General features: G+C 48.5%; 1 protein-coding gene across 2 annotated transcripts in view; it reads left to right on the plus strand.

The window, feature by feature from the left end:
- PAPPA2 (pappalysin 2) overlaps positions 1–19,251 on the plus strand; it is a 74,878-nt gene that overhangs the window by 26,130 nt on the left and 29,497 nt on the right. For both annotated transcript variants that reach the window (XM_085231559.1, XM_085231560.1), the window contains exons 4-14: positions 150–443; positions 933–1,125; positions 2,686–2,807; positions 3,778–4,270; positions 4,707–4,835; positions 5,227–5,318; positions 5,570–5,763; positions 6,934–7,068; positions 9,421–9,556; positions 9,783–10,002; positions 18,888–19,059. In XM_085231559.1, coding sequence (XP_085087685.1) covers positions 150–443; positions 933–1,125; positions 2,686–2,807; positions 3,778–4,270; positions 4,707–4,835; positions 5,227–5,318; positions 5,570–5,763; positions 6,934–7,068; positions 9,421–9,556; positions 9,783–10,002; positions 18,888–19,059 — 2,180 coding nt within the window. The remainder of the gene's footprint in view (positions 1–149; positions 444–932; positions 1,126–2,685; positions 2,808–3,777; positions 4,271–4,706; positions 4,836–5,226; positions 5,319–5,569; positions 5,764–6,933; positions 7,069–9,420; positions 9,557–9,782; positions 10,003–18,887; positions 19,060–19,251) is intronic.

The raw sequence follows: 19,251 nt of genomic DNA on the forward strand, positions 1-19,251 counted from the left end.
GAACGGTGGATATGTCCACCTTCTGGTCTGAATCTGGCACCTCAGCTTGACCTGAGCAGCACAGAGAGAGGAGTTTCAGAAGCACAGGTGAGTCACTGCAATTTGCTGTCACTTTCTCCTCACGATGTTCTCCGTGCTTGCAATTTCAGGTGGAGTTGTCCTCAACCCTGCATATTACGGCATGCCTGGCCACACGAACACCATGATCCACGAGGTGGGGCACGTCCTGGGGCTGTACCATGTCTTCAAGGGAGTGAGCGAGAGGGAATCTTGTGATGATCCCTGCAGGGAGACAACTCCATCTATGGAGACAGGAGACCTCTGTGCTGACACCGCCCCGGCCCCAAAGAGCAAGCTCTGCCGGGACCCAGACCCTACCAACGACACCTGTGGGCAGATGTATTTCACGGGAACACCCTTCAACAACTACATGAGTTACACGGGTGAGCTGCTAGAAATTGGAAGGGGTGAGCGTTGCCAGTAAGCTGGGTTTTCTCTTCCTTCCACCTTCACACACAGCCCCCTCCTTGTGTGCTCCTCTCTGGTGGGCAGGGATGCGACAGGCTGAGTTCAACACGTAAGAATGTAATGTCGGACCTTCACGTTCAGCCCTTTGGGTTCTATTTTTAAGGGCGTGCTGAGACGGGACGGTGTTCCTATCAGCATAGGAGCACCGAAGCCCGCAGAGTGATTCTGCTGTACGGCGCGGCGATGGGCGTCGCAGATCGGAGCCGCCGTGCGGCTGCTGAGGCAGTGCCATCTTGTGGCATTGGGGACACACGACAGCAGCGAAGCCTGGCCGGGGAGCCGCAGGCGTCTCGCACGCGTCCCCCAAAGGAGCGTTTGGGGATCGGGGAAGGTGCACGCTGCCGTGCCCCACATCCAGTCCCTGCCACCCCCAGCCCGACCTATATGTTTCCCTTCGTTCCCAGACGATGACTGCACCAACACCTTCACCCCCAACCAAGTAGCCCGGATGCATTGCTACCTGGACCTGGTGTACCAGCGCTGGAGCCAGGGCAAGAAGCCCACGCCCATCCCCATCCCACCCATGGTCACGGGGCAGACGCAGGACTCCCTCAGCATCTACTGGCTGCCCCCCATCAGCGGTGTGATCAACGAGAGGTGAGAGCTGCTGCTGTGATGGTTGCTGCTGCGATGGTTTGGGGCTTGCACGGGAGCCTGGTGAAGGGTCCAAGAAGCTCCCTGAGGTCCAGACCCAATCTTAAGGCTCTCTGCCCATATGCTGCAGCTGAAGCCTCATGAGCGATGTTCTCCTTGCATTGGCTTGTATGAGTGGGGATCTGCTGGCAAAGCTGCTCAGCACAGAGCTGGGAGGTGGACAGGAGCCCTTCTGGAGTCGGTGAAGGCTTTGAGGGGGCTGGCATGCCTCTCACACCCCCCGCCAGCTGGCAAGCCTCAGCCCATCCATACGGGCAGCCACCCCCACAGCTGCCTGGTGATGGGGGGAGATACACATCCCCCAGCCTTTCCCTGCCCCTGGGCAGCTCCAGCAGAGCCCCCTGCTATGACAGCAGGCTGCTGCACCAGGCTCTGCCACCAGCCTTCTGCTGTCGGGGTGCTGGGAGGGGAAGCCAAGGAGAGTTGGGAGGCGATGCCAATTCTTAAACCCAAGAGTGCAATCACGGAATGAAAAATGAGCTTCATTTAGCACTTATTGTATAAAATAGCCATTTACTAGGAGGAAATGCAGCCTTGTGGTTAAGGCAGGGAGCTGGAACCGCAAAAGCTGGGTTTCGTTCCCAGTGCTGTCACAGGCTCCCGGTGTAAGTAACTGGGGGTAAGTCAGGAAACGTTTCAAGCAGGAGAAATGATGCTGAGGAATCAGAGTCATTGAGCTAGCGAGCTGTGCACAGCCTCAGTGTCTTCTCTTCCTCCTGATAGTGCTGAGAGGTCAACGGAGATTTGGACAAGCCTCCAGCACTTCTGCTAAGCAGCCCCTCTTACTAAAACTGTCCAGTTTCCGCCAGGTTTCAGGTCTGTGCTTTTATTACTGGACAAGAAGAGACTTTGAAGTCGTTTTAAAGATTTTTTGCAAAGCTGTCCTTTGCAATTTAAACAAAAAACATTGTTTAAGGGCAGCTAGGACAAGCAGTGGGTCTGTGCTCTCTGCCTTCTCAAATAAATGGTGATAGTCAAGAGCCTGACCCTGCCCAGACATGAGAGCCTCACAGTGCTCATGGCCTTGAGTCAATGCAACAAATCACTTTGGTGGGACTGGGGCAGTTTGTGAGCGGACTCTTCCAGGACTCTCTGGGACTACCAGAGAGAATCATAGAATCATGATGTTTGGAAAAGACCTCTAAGGTCATCTAGTCCGACTATCAGCCCACTCCACCGTGCCCACCAAACCACGTCACTCAGTGCCACATCTCCACAGTTCTTGAACACCTCCAGGGACAGTGACCTCACCACCTCCCTGGCAGCTGGTTTGAATGCCTTACCACTCTTTCTGAGAATAATTTTTTTTTCTAATATCCAACCTGAACCTCCCCTGGCACAACTAGAGGCCATCCCCTTTTGTCCTATTGCTGTTACCTGGGAGAAGAGGCTAGACCCCTAGACTGAAATCTAGGTAGACTACAATCCTGCCTGGGTAAACTTGGATGGTAAATGAACTGGTCACAGTTACACATGTTGTTCCTTTGCACTTCTAATCTGCAGGGAACTGGACCCGCTCTGCGATGACTGTGCTGAGGATGGCACTTTTCGGCAATACGTGCACGAGGCCTCATCCCCTCGGGTCTGTGATTCCTCTGGCTACTGGACCCCAGAAGAAGCAGAAGGTAAACTCTTCTCTTTCCTTGGCTGTGAATCCCCTGAGCAGAGATGAGGTTGGAAAAAGAAAATGGAGCCTTTCTCTCAGAGAGCGAATTGTCTGCTTGTCGAGGAGGCTCACTAATGCAGGAGACCAGGTGAAGTGATCTCGCAGGCTGTCTGTAGTGTCCAATGCTGTTGTTGCAACGTGTGGATCCAGAGGACCTGCTGGTTCTGTGCATTTGCATGTGCATCAGCCACCAAGGCTGACAGAAAAGGAGTGAGGGCTGAGAAAGTACAGCTTGGACTTCGTTGAAGCCCATGCACTGAGAACACGAGTGTCAGGATGTAGCTGATGCTCAGCATCTGAAAACTCATCTCTAGATTTTGCATTTCATGGAATTATTGCTTGCCAGCAGTACAAATCACACATACACGCACAAAGGCAAGTTGAAGAAATACACAATTTTGTGCTTATTCAGTGATACCAAACAAATGAAAGCTCGGCTCATTTATCTCCAGTGGTTCCTGTTTCCCCCGCCTGTCTGATTCACTGGCAAATTAAAACTACAGCTGGAAGTATTAGATGTTATTTTCTCCTTTGCATCAGCCTGTAATTACCATAAGCGCGTGTTGGCTCTGTTGAAAAAGAGACAGGTTTGGGGTTTGTTTTTTAGAAGACTGATGCAGGCTTTAAACAGATGCAGGCTTTGAACTACTGGGCCCCAGGGGATGCTTGCAGTTTTTGGTGAAGATGAGAGTATTTCTCTACACAAGGCAGAAATCTGGTGATGCTTGGTGGGACTGAAAGCCCGGAGCTACCTTTCTCCTGCTGAGTACAACAGAAATGCACTAGGTTTGCACCTGATGCAGCATGCCTCCCAGTGTCCTCATCTCCATTGGTTGAATGGCAGTAAGACAAGACTATGCAGATCTGATGCTCGTGTGTGTAACCAGAAGGTGGGTCCTCACCCTTTGCTCTTCACTCCTCCTGCCCAGGCCCCCCGGACGTGGACCAGCCCTGTGAGCCCAGCCTGCAGGCCTGGAGCCCGGAACTCCACCTCTACCACATGAACATGACAGTGCCCTGTCCCCAGCCGGATGGCTGCATCCTGGAGCTGCGCTTCCTGCACCCTGTCTACCCCGACTCCCTCACTCTCTGGACCACGTACCTCTCCACGGATGCTCCCAAGGCACTGGCTGACATTGAAATCCTGATGGAGCAAGGGGAGTCCATCCATTTGGGCCCGCTGGACACTTACTGTGACGTTCCCTTTACCGTGAAACTCAACATCCACAAAAAGGTGTCCGGGGTCAAAATCTACACCTTTGATGAGAGGATGGAGATAGACACGGCTCTGCTGACCTCCCTCCCTCACAGCTCCCTCTGCTCCTCCTGTAAGCTCATCCAGTACCGCGTCCTCCGGGATCCCCCCTTTGCCAATGGTTCCCCTGCCACCTCTGTGCAGGTGCACCGTGAGTTTGTCGACACGTGAGTGCTGCCTTTTGGTCCCAGTGTGAGTTCTTATTGTGAGAACTGCCGCGCTCAATGCTGTGAGCAGATTCCTTGTTCAGAGTTCAGGAAGCTTGCTGCAGCCCCATTGCGCTAGCACAGCCCTTGTTAACGAGAAGCAGCTCGTTAAACCCAGAAACACGACCAGTAAAATGATTGTTAGAGTTAATGCAACTTCTCCCCAGCTCAGACCTTAGGGGAAAAAAAAAAAAAAAAAGGCAGGCCCCTCTGCATGACCTAGCAGCAACCCTCTTCCTACAACCCCCGCCTCTGGCATTTTAATGTATGAAGACATATATCAGACCATGATCCTGCCTGGGTACAGACGTGATTTCTATACCCTGGGTGAGGAAATTTGTTGCAGATGAATGGATTCTTCTCTCCTGCTCTTTGCTCATGCCTTCTGTTCCTGCAGGGAAGTCACACCTGGGCAAGTGTACCGCTATCAGGTGCAGGCAGTCTCTGGGACAACCTTGGGAGAAGCATCCCCACCACTCGTACACGTCCATGGAGCACCCTACTGCGGGGACGGAAAGGTGACTGTGTAAGTCAAGAAATCCCTTTCTCTCAGTGGAGGGTCTTGAAGCTGTTGGGTCACCCTGCTCCAAAGGGAAGCATGGGGTTGGTCCTCCACCCAGGGGTATATGACTGTGTTGAGTCCTCTCATCAGAATGGGCTATAGAGCTTGTTTGTAAAACATCACATGTAGAGGAGATGGAGGCACTCTGTGTGAGAGGCAGGGTCTGGATGAGCAATCCAACCCGAACACTCTCCCTTTTTTAATCTCCTGGAAAGATGCAGCCTCTTCCTTTATTTCACATGTTGTCCTTCTTTGGAAATGGACCCAAGATATGGAGTCCTCACTTGTTAGTAGGAAGAAGCAACTAGGAAACGTGAGTCAAAGGTGTGAAAAAATCCTGCTGTGGTCCTTATAGGAGCCTAGAAGAAGAATGCGATGATGGGGATTTGCTGGATGGAGATGGCTGTTCCAGGAAGTGTAAAAAGGAAAAAGGCTTCAACTGTGTTGGTGAGTCCAAATGGATTTAGGCAACCTTACTCAGCAGTAATCAAACCAGTGAACTACTCACACCTCCCTCATAGCAGTCCATAGCATCACATCACAATAAAATGTCGGTCTGCAGCTGGGGTCATCTCCAAGGCATTTCAAGTCCTTGAGATGGGAAATCCCAAGGCCAAGTGGCCAGCATGCCTCCTAGGACAGGAAATGCACGTGGCTGGATCCTAGTTTGTAAGCAGGGCATTCTCCATCTCCTTTAGGGGAGCCAAGCCTGTGCTACGTGCATGATGGAGATGGTGTGTGTGAGCCCTTCGAGAAAACCATCAGTGTCATGGATTGTGGTCCCTACACGCCAGATGGATACATGGACCTGTGGGCAGCAAAAGCTTTTGCCTCCCATCAGGATGAGAAGTCCTGCCCTGTTTCCTTGGTCACTGGAGAGCCCGTTGCAAAGGTGAGATAAGGCATGATCAAAATAAAAATTAAAGGAAGCCTTCAAGACTTTTCTAGCAATGTCCATGTAGTAAAGCTGGGGAATTCACTGCCTGTGCAGGAGTGTACTAAAGAAATTTAAAAAAATAGATCAGTGCAACTCTGGACTACTGTGTTCCCATGCAGAGAGCCAGCAGACGTCTGGGACATTTCTTACATCCCTCTTTCAGCAGTTACTAGGGCCAGGAACTGCAGTGCACGGAGGTCTCATCCAAACAAGGAGCATCTCCTCTGCACCATACAGCTTGACAAATAGTGACCACCCCATCCCACCAACTTGATGTGCAACTTGGAGCATATAAGCAGTGCTATAAAGTCAAATAAATAAATACCTTATAAGGTGAGGGTCTGAAAGGATAAAAATCACACGTGCATCAACATCTGTGTTGCTCTCAAGCTGTCTGTTCTGGAGCCAAAGCAAAAATCAATGGAAGAATTCCTATCTTTCATACAGGCTTTGGAGCAGGGCCCTGGAGGTCTAGAACAGGATTTCACATGATCAGCATTAACATAATGTGTGTATATTCTTTGCTAACAAACTGAAGAAGGGGAAGAAGCGTAGAGAGGGCACATATTTAGCTATCTGCACATGCACTTCAGTTGACCTAACGTAAGGCACATTCTTCACAAGACCCAAATCATGATTAAACTGTTAGTTCACATGTGTTCAGTGAGCAGCCTTAGCCTTGGGTGCCTGCTGGTCTAGGAGGACACACGTACCTATCTCCTAGGCTTTGTCCTGCAGGCCTATGGAGATGCCTGAGGTTACTCATGTGGTTGAAATCTGGCATTTAGGCAAACAGTTTGCATCTTGAGATCTTTTTGACTCAGTCACAGAGACTGTGGCCCTCCTACCATCCTAGAGCCTGGTCATCGCTACCGCAGGCACTACCTCACAATCTTATTCACAGCATCCTAAAAGGACAAATGTCTATTGTGCATGTGGTGAGTGGTGAGCTGTCAATCCCACAACCTAACTACCTTCATGCTAGGAAATACCTTATCTCTGCTTCACATTGCATTGTGCCTTACTTTAGAGAATTAGAGAGCCCGCAAAACCTTTCTCCCACTTTCTTCTCTTCTTTCTGCATTAAAAAAAAAAAAAAGCAAACCAGAAATGCTCTCCTTTCAGGCATGTAAATCCTACCTTCATGCTGTGCCAAAGGACCTTTCCCAGGCTGCTTGGTTCCCATGTGCTCCCAGCCAAGAGAATGCTCAGGATCCAGATGAGAAGATGCCCTTGAGTGGAGAGAGAATTTGGCTGAAGGTAAGCAAGGTGTGCAGTCAGGGATGAGAGGATTCGCTTGCCTTTGCCCCAGCACTTTGGTGACCGAAGCCACTTCTTTTCTGTTCTTCTGTAGGAACTATAGGAGTCAGAACTGCTGCTCAGATTGGGCTGTGTACCTCACTGAACTCTTTGCACAGCCCACAGCAGCCAGCCATGGTATGCAGGTGCTGCCCCTGCTGACCCCATACCAGGGCTTTCGGGAGAGAGCCTGGAGCATCAGACCTCTTCATCCCAGCAGGCAGAGGAGCAGGGAAGGGAAGAGCTAGGGGTTAGGCCTAAGTGATTTTTACAGCACCGATTCTCCGGCCGCGGCCGTGGTGCAGAGGTCTCATAGCTCCTGTCTGGTGTTGTTGGAAAGCTGGGCTTGCTGCCTCCCTGCAGCCTGAGGAGCACCTGGCCTGCATTGCTGGAGGCCTTCTGCACAGGACATCAGCCTGGGGCTCTCAGAATCACACGGCAGAGTCATAGAACAGCTTCAGCTGGAAGGGACCTTAAAAATCATCTAATTCCAACCCCCTGCTATGTACAGGGCTGCCACCCACTCAAACCAGAGTCAAACTTCGCTGCTGCCTCTCTACCCTCTGAGCTCCTCTGCCTCTCCAAAGAACTTCCTTTAACTGTTGTTTTTTTTTTTTCCTCCTTGTGTCTGTGCTCACAACCTACTTTCCAGCTTCAGTCTCTAGTGCCAGCCATGACAAATGGACCTCCTTTCTTCTTTTGCTAGCACGAAGGCAGAAATCTCCCTCTGCCCTACCTAGATGAAAGCTTGCTTTCCACCTCTCACCAGGGGTTAAAGCATGTTCCAGTTTTATTGGAGCTTGTGGTCAGTTCTCTTCCTCTATGGATGTTTATATTAAAGACTTTCATTACTGGTTCTCCATGCTCTCTTTAGGAGTGCTATTATTTTCCATCCATAAAATTATTTATGGACTAGTAATAAATATGCCTCTTTTTTTCTCCTCTCTTTTTTTTTTTCTTAATAGTTTGCCTGATTGGTAACATATTGGGTTGGGAAAGACGGATTCTTGTTGACAATTTGCTTAGCACACCCGCCTGCATGGGCAGGAACCATTCACACATGCTTGTGCACAGTTTCATGGCCACCAATCCCCATGGCCATTTTAGAGCTGCACCTGTGTCACCAGGGCTAAAAACATGCCACAAGGCTTGTCATAGGGTAGGAATTACTTCCCACTGCCTTGCTGAAGAGGTTGCACCAACGAGCAAGGGAAACTTAGAGTCAGGCTGTAGGCAGGCTGGGGGCAAGAGGTGCACATGGCTATGCCACCTAATGAGGCATCTACCGTGCAGATGGGAATAATTACCATTTGCAGATCTGTGGCCATGCTTTGTTCTCTGTTTCCAACACATCTGAGGAAGAGAGGAATCAAAATCACTTGGAGGCAAGTCAGGATGCGTAACACACAGGAAATTAAACGAGAAGGGGGAGAGAGAGAGGGAGAAGAGAAATTAAGATAGCTTGCTGTGGTCAAGCATGAAATATGTAAAAATAAATTAAAAATATTAAAAAAAAAAAAAAAAAGGAAAGAACTGGGATGTTAGATGAGTCAGCTGCTGTGGCTTTAACTTGGGGCCACTCTGCAGGCTGGCAGACCTGAGCTGATGCAGAAGGATTTCTCCTGCTCCAGTCTATGCCAATGTCTCTTCCACACTTTGGCTGCTGAGTGAGGATGGGGAATGGTGGGGATAATACCCTCCTCAGCCCCATACCAGCACTAGGGTAGAGCTGAATCCCACAATACCTATAAGCAGTGCCTGATGTGATCAGCTGGGACTTCTCCCAAACACAGCTTTGCTTTGAATTCCTGGGATCCAAGCATACCTATGTTCAACAAAAACACTCTGTAGAGTGGATCTGAATCAAAACATATCTTGGTGCCAGGGTGGGGGAGAAAAACATTTCTACCCTCTTACTTCCAAGGAACATCTGCCCCACCGTACTTGATGGCATGCATTTCCTGGTTGTCTCCTGTAGCTTTCATGGCTGCAGACAAGCAGGGAGCTGTTGGCTCCTTGAGCAGGCAGGACATCCTGCCACAAATCTTTCCCCATGCTGACTGACAGACAGCCCACAATCACTCTAAGTGCTGGGGCCAGTTCTCATCTTCGATGGAAATATTGCAGTGGTGCTATTTGTGGCTGTGCTCTCTGGATGCACCACTTGTGGGGTGCATGGAAGGTGAGAGAAGGGGCTGTCTGGCTTTTGGTTAAGTGCTGCCCTAGTCCACCTCCCTCCCTCTCTCTCATGGGATCACAAAGGTTACATGAGATGTCCTCGCTATCAGGGTCTCCTTTGCTCTCCTTGCCCAGGTGTGCTTCGAGAGACCTGTGGTGCCAACCTCCATCCTACTCTTCCTGGCCTCCGATGGCACCATCCCAAGCAACCAGCACAAGCCGCGGGTGACCGTCCAGCTGGGTGATGTGGATGGGCTGAACCACTCTTTGGGTGAGCATCCTGTGTGCTGTGCAACCTGTCCATAGTGTCTTGGTAGGGACATTGGCAGCCATCTGTCACTGATTTGGGAGCTGGTATCCATCTTTCACCTTGCAACACTTTCTGCTTCCCAAACATTGTTCCAAGCTGATCTATTGAGATGTATGGGCAAGCATGGGAGGAAAACCAAAATGAGAGAAAAAGCTCCCAGCTAGCAACTTCTTTCTACCTCTTGCAGGGACACATGAGCTGTCATGCCAGCAAAACCCACTCATCATTAGCGTGACCCACGGGCAAGAGCCATCATCCCTCTGGGCTGGATCAATGCTGCTCAACTTCTCCTCACCACTTGTGGGCATTGCAGCTGTGGCCCTACGGACACTGGCTGCGCCCAGCCCCTCCGAGCCCCCCATCTGCCTGCTGCAGCAGAAGGAAGGACATGGCCAGCAACACTACAGGTACTGCCTCCCCAGGTTCTTCTCCAGGGGCTCTGGGCTTCAAAATATAATGTTTTTATATTTATATGCTTGCAAGCATAAACTTGAGTGGTGGGGCTGGATCTGATGGCTTTCAGAGGTCCCTTCCAATCCCAACAATTGTGATTCACTCTGAGTTTTTTTCATGGCTATTCTCTGGTGGGCTTGGAGCTGTCACTGGAAAGTCTAGTGTCAGTAGACTTGATTTGTTTATATTGCTGTGGAGGGAATAGGGCAGGGAAGAAAAAAAAATAGTGTATGGCCTGTGCATCTGTATAGAGCTACAATAAGGGCTATTTCCTGATGGCAAAACTAAGTTCTCTCTGCTAAGAAGTTGTTACTGAAGCTGAAATGTGGGTTTCTTTTACATACACTTTACCAACATCAAGGTCATCAAACCCAATCACCGACCCATCACCACCGTGCCCAATACAACATCACCTCATCTCACCCCATTCTTCCACACACCACTGGGCACACTGGTCCCCACTGCAACTGGCACCCTCCTTGTGCTGCCTCACTACAATTTGCTGACAGTAGCAGCCACATGCTAATTAATTGATGTCAGGCACTCAACAGTGCCCACCTGTCTTTGTAAAGCTGTAAATGAGAGGCAGTGTTTACAGAATGAGGAGCTCTTTCCCAGCAAGAAAAGTGAGGAAAAACACAAGGAAGGACCAATATCCAAGGTAGACTAAGCCAAGAGCATGCCAGAAATGCAGACACGAGGAGGATGAGGGGATTGTGCTCAGGTTTGTCCAGGAGGAACAGTGGGGCTGGCAGCCCCTGGTTATTAAATCCATGAGCTGGGAGTGCTGAGTTTGAGTCTGTGCTTTTGTGGAAGCACTGAGAACAAAGGGCTCTGGCTGGGGTCATCATATCACTGCTGCCATCCTTACTTTTCTTCTGTTGATGACTCTAGATGGACAAACATCCCTCATAATGGATGAGTGTGTGTGCCTGTCTAAAAGCTTGTGTGATCACAGTGTGATTGATTTATGTTGAGCCCTGGAAGCTGTGGATATCCTGCAGTCACTTTTGACTTTTTTTTTTTTTAAGTGCAATGTGTGATTTATACAGAAACATAAATCAAGGTGAGTCAGCATATAAATATTATTCTCAGCCTTACATTAAAGGATCAGCGTCCACCTGAAATGCAGACTGTTTCCTCCTGGTAGCTGTTAGAGCTATGTACACACATGCTTCCAAGCCCCCAGCCAACTGATGTGGTTTTTCAATTACGTTTTCTCATCCTTTAAAATAATTTTATTCTCTCATTGCTTGGGAGCTTCCCATCCCCGCTCAGAAGTGACTGAAAGGAGGAGCAGACTAACCAGACATAGCTGAGCATCATTTGTGTATGGGCAGATGTAAAAGGACAAATACAGAAAGTGAGTGTTATTCTCTTGAAAGCTCCATAGAAACACATAGCTGGTGAAAGAGGAGCAAGTCCAAGATCCTGTCAACTTATTTCTGTTAGACAACAGTAGCACCACAGCAGGGAGGATTCCTAGGCACATCCCACCTGTGGGAAAAGCACTCTAAGTCTCCCACAACCAACAGGCTCAAGTGATGAAGTGCAAGCCTGTGTGAAGCCAGCTCCCCTAGCACCAAAGCACACAGTGCCTGCTGTCCCTTGCAAATGGCCATGGAAGGACCCAATGGGACCCTTGAGCCTCCCCTCCCCTTTCTCTTGCCTGCAGCACTGAGCTCTGAAGGTGTAGTGCCTTGGCTTGGCAACAGGAAGGCAGCCAAGGAACTGATTTCTGGAGAAGACATATTCTAAAATGGCTTCCCCGGCCAGAGATTCCAGCCATTAGCAGAGGTTGGGCACAGGGCTGAAATAATCCAAATTACACTGTCTGAAGATGTTTCTGCTCATCAGCCAGGCTGAAAGAACACCCAAGTGGTTCTCTTCAGCTCTCTGTTGCCATGAGGCAGCTCCAAGCACCCCAAACATGGGATGCTCACCTCTCTGCATGGCTTTCCCTGACCAGCTGTGAGGTGATAGTATGTCAAATTATAGCTTATGCTCATGCCCTTAGCAAACACACTGAGTGAATCAGATCCACAGAGTCTTAGGAGTAGGAAGTGTTATTTATAGTATTACTCTCTTGGATAAGAGGCTTGAGTATTTAAAGAGGGGTTAAGCTCTAATTTACGATCTCCAATAGTCTCACTAATAATAAAGGATCTGCCTCTGCTAAGGCAAGAAATATCCAAGCGGGTTTTTTTCCCCCCCCCCCCCTCTCTTACTGTATTCTTTAAAATCTACTTTATCTCCAAAACAAATGTACAGCGGTATTTCTGTTTTTCAGGAGTAATAATTGGTTTCCCATAAAGGCAGGTGGAGTCTGGGGAAAAAAAAAAATAATCCCCTATAAAAAAAAAACAACAGAAATATAAATTCTTAAGAGGTTTAGAGATATTTGACTGTAAAAGATCACAGAAGATCTGTATTATTCCAATAAAGAGCTGAATGGACCATTCGCACGCACCCAGCCTCACATACACAGTATGTGCATGTAAGTGCTTTCCTAAAATAACCCAAGAGAGGGACAGTAATAAAAGAAAGAAATGAGGTTTGCTGACTTTGGTCTAGAAATGCTCATTGCCAAAATAATAAATATGGTGGCTTGGTATTTCTGTAACATCTTTTATCTTGAAGGATCTCAAACTGCTTTGCAGGCTTAGGGAAACGAAGGGATTGCATTTTTACTGGTGAAATGCAGCAGGCATCAGATATTAGGAAAGCACATCTGTGTTTGGAGGAAAGAGCTGCCTTCTCCTTTCAAAGCTGCTTTGGCCATCACAGGTGGAAGATCAAGACCACGGCAGGTAGATGTCCCTCCTCACACATTGCTTCCAGCACCACAAATCCCCTCTCCGCTGTCTCTGCTGGCAGCCAGGGCACATTTTGCCTTCTAAATACAGTTAAAATAGGGCAAGGTCAAGCAGAAACCAGGCTTTTAATGAGTTTCTTGAGAATTCCCATTTGCAGATATGGGTGTGCCTAATGTGAAGCCTGACCCAGGGGATCTCCTTTGGGATTGTCCCTTCCCAACCTTAGCAACCCCAAGCTGCACCCAGCTCGAGGAATGCTGCTCAATCAGGATGCCATCCCACTGAGCTCCAGCTCTCAAGCTTTCATGCTTTTCTTTACATTTTAAGAACTGAGCCACAGTTCTCCTGTTTTCCTTGGTACGGGCTATAGATCGAACCAAGGGAACGTTGTTCATTTCCTCTGTTATTTTTATTTTTAGCTCAGCTTTGTTTTTAGAGCGCTTTATTTTATGTTAGCATATGCTGGGAAGTGACTTGGCAAGTTAACAGGAGAGGTGCTACAAAATGCAGTCTGCATTGTGTTTGTGTTTCCTGTGCGACACCCTCAGAAAGCTCATTTAACTCAAAAGCTGGCTTTGGCTTTTTTCTATATGGAAAGGGTGTCAGGGAGAGAAGAATCTGACAGAGAAGGAGCATTTTTAAACACATTTCCAAGAGGTAACTGCTCATCAGAGTAGGTTGCCTTCACAGCACCACACACATCTTCTCCTGCAGGAGAAAACCTCTCAAGAACCAGAGCCATGATCCTGACCACCACCTTCCCCACAGCAAGGGCTTTGCCTTCACCTTGCCCTCTGCAATCACGCTTATGAAGTGGATGAATGAACACCCTAATGAGAGTGAACTTCCCTGAGAATGAGCCCAAGCAACACATCAGCATCTCTGCGTAGCCCAGTCATCACAGGATAGATGGGATAACAGACCCTATGCAGGGACTGAGAGCCACCTAAGGGTAACACTATAATGGGATGAAAAGTACAGCAATAGTAGCGTGGTGGCAAAGTCTTTTACTGCTGCAAATGAGGATAAGCACAAATGAAACAACAACAGATGTGAAGGAAAAAAAAAAAAAAAGCTGTTTACCTTTAGAAGGCCTCAGGTAGGCAGCAATCTCCAGCAAGATGCTCTCACCTCCACTGCCAGCCCTTAAATTAGGTCTGGGAAGGGGTGGATCCTGGCTCAATACCTTTTGTCACTCAGGATCATTGCAAACACCTGAGCTCCCCTGGGTTGGCCCTACCTTCCCACCAGGTGCTGCATCACTGCTTCAAGCTGTGACTTAGCATTGGATGAGGAACTATATGACATGAATGAATAATCAAATCAATCTGTATCATAGAATTATAAAGGTTGGAAAAGACCTCTAAGGTCATCTGGTCAGACCCTCAACCCATCACACCATGCCCACTAATCACGTCCCTCAGTACCACCCTGGTATTGAATGGACCAATGAAAATGATTGGATGGACTGATGTAAAGCCCCCACTTTCTACACTGTAAATATGTTTTGGTGCAGTAAACAGCAGGAGCTCTCTGGAAATATATTAAGACTGAGCTCCTCTTCTTTCTTTTTCTGCTTTTGCCTCCTATGGCTACAGGAAGGCCAAAAGATCATTTGACATCTTAGCAGTCAGTGCCTTCTCTCTATCTGTGGGGTGGATGACAGCGGATGACTCACAGGGATGTTATTGTTTTGGCAAGTTTCTTTGGGAGTCACGTAGAGAAGCAAACACCTTCTCTTGAGGTGGCAACCTCAGTGAAGATCTTAATCAAGAAGCATCACCACCGTTGGGTCTGTACATGCAGCCTGCTCCCACAAGGATGGTTGCCATCAGACTTACCGTAATGCTGTGAGACCTTTCCTCTTCATGAGAAACATGCCCGAAGGGAGAAGAAATTCCCAAGTATTTCCAAAACACCTTTCCTCATTTCCTAGCTATCCTTTTTTTTGAACATTGGAGTAAACATCTTTTATCTCCCTGATGTTCTGTGCTACAATCTGGACTCCACCAGCACACATGCAGTGACTACTTTTAACTTCAGGAGGTTTGGCTGAAGGCTTTGCCTTTCCATCAGCACCTTCCATAGCCCCCCAGATTTGCACTATCAGATGAACTTCATATAATAATAATTTTCCCCTGTTAAAGTTGGATCTCGAGCTGTTTTAGCAGCAATGTTTGGGTTGAAAGCTTAGGTAGATACTACAGCAATTTATGGATGATTTATTATACTTTAGGCAGCTGCACTGTATTTGACTTGGCTTAGCTTGACTTGGGTAAATCCTTCAGTATTCTCTAAGTCCTCTGAAATAATGACTGTAAAATGCAAAACTTTGTCTATTTCAGAATTTTGGATTCATTACAACAAAATTAGCTCTTCTTACTGACACACTCACCTCTGGTTCAATGTGTTCCCTTGGAGGTGGTTGCCTCTAGCATTGTATTAAAAAAGGATGCTGAAGGAAAAGCTCTACACTAACTTTGTAGAACTGTTCCATTTTCAAAACAAAGCTCTTATCATTCCAGAGCAATCAGGGCCATTGCTTGGCAGAATTTCTCAAATTTCCAGATCTGAAATTTTCTTTGATGTGTGTTATGGAACTTGATGAGCCCAGAAATCATGCAGGCTGGTGCTGATGTGGAGTGAGTTAGGAGAAAAAGCTTGGTATTTTGTAAAAATGTTGTTGACAAATCATTAGTCTGAGCTTCAAAAGATGCTGAGATAAAAATGGAAAATGGAAAGAAGAAAGCCAAAACACTGGCTTGCCATACATCTTGTATGGCCTAAATCAGAAATGGCCAAGTGTCAGGACTTTGCAGCTGTGATACAGGAATTTCATTTATCATCAAAAGGAGAAAGATCTCCTTCATGCTGAGATCAGAACTGGGCTAACTGCACCGTTCCCTTGTCCAGCCTTCTCTGGGGTGTTCCAGCAGCTGGGAGCAATGATTTATGCCATCGTGCTACCTGAGTAAGCAAGGCATGTGGGTTGCAATGGGGATCTTCTTGTCCTGCATTTGTATGTCAACAGGCTCAAAGGATCCTGTCCCAGAGTATTACAACAGTATTGGTAACCATAAAAGAAATGATTGAAGCAAGGGGATAGGTAGAATGATATTTTCTTAAACTGAGCTTACTGGTGTATTTGGGAAGAACAGTTTTCAGCGACGTGAGCCCCTCTTTGGGTCTGGAATAACAACAGCAGCCTGAGAGCTCAGCACCACTCAAAGCTTGGGTACATGCCTCAGATCATGTCCCAGCTGAGGCGTGGTGGGTTTTTGTTAGTCACACAGAGAGTGGTGATAGGTTAATTATCTTCTGGGGCAAGGAGAGAAAGCTAATTATTTCTGAAAGATAGCTATATACACATACAGACAGTGTGCATGAGTGTACATGTGTAGTGCATGTAAAAATTAATGTTTCAATCTCACGTTTTGATCCAGAATTATAAATCTCTTACTACCTCTATATAATACTGTCCGTATATAATGAGGAAAGAAACTTGCTTGTCTCCTGATCTGCTTTCTACCAGCACCATCAGCTGTTTCCTAACGAGTTGAAAACAAAGCTGTGCCTGGCAGTGCCGAAAGCAATCTGTGCTCTGCCATTTGTTGTTCAGTGATGGCATCGTCCCAGCTGCATGGTTGTCCCAGACAATACGTCTGTCACCACTCGCTCAGCGCCCTCAGAGTGGCCCCATCCCAGCTCTGTCCTGGCTGGATGTGCCCATAGGGTGCCACCACCATGCAGCCCGGGGTGAGCATGCCCTCTGAAACTCATCGTGGCTTCATGAGAACATTTCGTAGAGTCACAGAATCTTTAGAGTTGGAAAGGACCTTTAAAGGTCATCTTGTCCAATTCCCCTGCAATGTGTGGGGACATTTACTAACCCATGAGGTTGCCCAGTGCCTGGGCCAGCCTGGCCTTGAAAGTCTCCAGGAATGGGGCATCCACCACATCTCTAGGCAACCTGTGCCAGTGCCTGACTGCCCTCAGTGTAAAGGACGTTTTCCTTATATCCAGCCTAAATCTACCCTCTTGAAGTCATGTTGCTTTGGCTCACAGAACCTGTGCAGAACCCAATGGGGCAACCCAACCCACAGGTGTCTGGTCATCCCGCTGCTCAACCCCCAGCCATTTCCTCAGTGGGAGGGCTGTGACTTGGTGAGATAATCCCCCTGTGCCCAGAGGTTATAGGGGTGAGGAGTTCCTTGCTGTGGTGTGTTGTGATGGTCCATCCTACCAGGGCAGGAGGGATGCTGTTCTTTGCTTGCGGTTTCATAGAATCATAGAATCACCAGGGTAGGAAAAGACATCTGACGTCATCCAGTCCAACCATCCACCTATCATTAATAATTCCCACTAAACCATGTCCCTCAGTACAACATCTAAACGTTTCTTGAACACCTCCAGGGACAATGACTCTACCACATCCCTGGGCAGCTTGTTCCAGTGCTTCTTGTGGTCTCCAGCACACTTCCATGCACTGATTTCCTATGTGATAAAGGAAGGGTAGAAGAGGGAAGCTTGGTCTCATTCCCCTCGCACACAGGGCTAGGGCAGAGGCTTTGTCACGGGGAGAGGGCACTGGTGGGGAGCAGAGAAGACTGGGGAAGGTGGCTGCAGGCAGGAGGGAGGGGAGAGGGCTGCAATTGGTACCAGATGCCCTCAGAAGCTAATGACCTGACAAACGCTGCGCTCGTAAAACAAATTCTTTAAAAAGGAAGCAAATGGAAATATAAACTAGTGAAAGAATTTGCAGCAGTTGCCCTGAAACCATTTCTCACTTCATAAACAGGTCTGCATTGAAAAAACAGCCCCTTTTTTCTTGTTCTCCTTTGTGGTCCCCTCCCGTGCCATTCCTCCCCTCTGTCTGTGCCCACCAGCTCTTTGGAGGCTGTAGCCCACAGGTTTCCACTGTGCCTTTGTCCAGATCTGACAGCACATTGCGTTCCCTTTGCATCCCCGCTGGCAGCAGTTTCTGTGCATTTGTGGAATTCCTGGCCGTGCGTCCTCGGCTGGTGGGGTCGGGCAATGCAAGAGGCAAAGGCAGCACTGTGTTTGCTTTTTGTGTGCCAAACAGTGCACAAAGCTGTGGGCAGTCCCACGCAAAGCGAGGCTTGGCCAGGGAGCAGGGGGAGTGCTAGGGGGCTGCTGGCATTTTGGCATTGATACTGCTTGCAGATGGTTAAAAAAGCAAATGAAACAAAACAGTCCTGACCACCAAATGTCCTAGGCATTAGCTTGTGGGAGCAGTTGTGTTAATCCCATGTCGTGCCCTAATTCCATCCCAGTTAATTCATCCATTGGTGCATTTCACTGACGGAGAACTTGGTCTCCTGGCTAGTGTTTTTCTCTGCTCTGGGGTATTTTGTGATACTTAATCAATGAACAGCAGGTTTTTGGCAGGGACCTGCTGTAGTAGGGAAAGGGCTGCTTGTTTCCTGGGAACAAGTGACACCTTGCAAATCTGCTCTGCCCTCTCACAACTTGAGATGGTTCAGAGAGGAGGGTTGTTCTTCCCTTATCCATGTCTCACCTTGGTGGCCACAGAGGAGCTTTAGAGTTGGGCAGATGCGTGTTGAGGTGATCTTGTTGCCAAAGAGCCTGGCAGGTAGTTGGAAAGACATCTCATGGTTGGCTCTCCAGTATCTGCGGAGGTTCTGTCTCCAGCTAAACCCTCTCCTCCAGTTGGACATCTGCTGAGGGTTTTCTGATGTCTTGTGTAGAGTTTGACATACCTGTTGCCCTTCTAATGGTAGAGGATTTATCGTAGAATCATGGAGTCATAGAAAAGCTTAGGTGGGAGGTGACCTTAAAGATCATCAAATTCCAACTGCTGCCATGAACAGGGTTGCTAACCACCAGACTAGCCTGTCCTTTGCTCCATCCAGAGCTCCCTTCATCTTTCCTTCCATGTGCATCCATGACCTGCTGAGCATCCCATGCAGGTGCTAGCTGGCCAGTCCCTTGCTGCAGAATGCTGGGAACCTGGGGCTGATCCTTCCTCTTCTCCTCCACAGCTGTACCCATGGTGCCTGCACAGGGCTGGGAAGCTGCACGCAGCCGCTTCTCGCTCACGTCGCCAGCCTGAACTGCTCCTCAGATGGCCCGAGGCACATGGAGTGCTCCGTCACCTGTGAGCAGGGCTTCGTGCCACGCTCTGGCAGCGGGAAGAGCTTGGGCTATGCACAGGTGAGTACCACTGGGATGGTGGAGACCCTTTAACTGACTGCTGATTTCCAAAGGTTTCCAACCCCAGGCTCCTTGCAGCTTTTCCAGCACAGGCTAACAGCAGCTCTGATGCTGGACTGCAGTGCTGGTTGTCCTGCTTTGCTGTCATACTCCTGCATCCCCACGCTGTCCTCAGCTGTTCCAGGCTAAGTG

This window comes from Meleagris gallopavo, chromosome 10 (assembly GCF_905368555.1).
Source record: "Meleagris gallopavo chromosome 10, MGAL_WU_HG_1.1, whole genome shotgun sequence".
Taxonomy (NCBI): domain Eukaryota; kingdom Metazoa; phylum Chordata; class Aves; order Galliformes; family Phasianidae; genus Meleagris; species Meleagris gallopavo.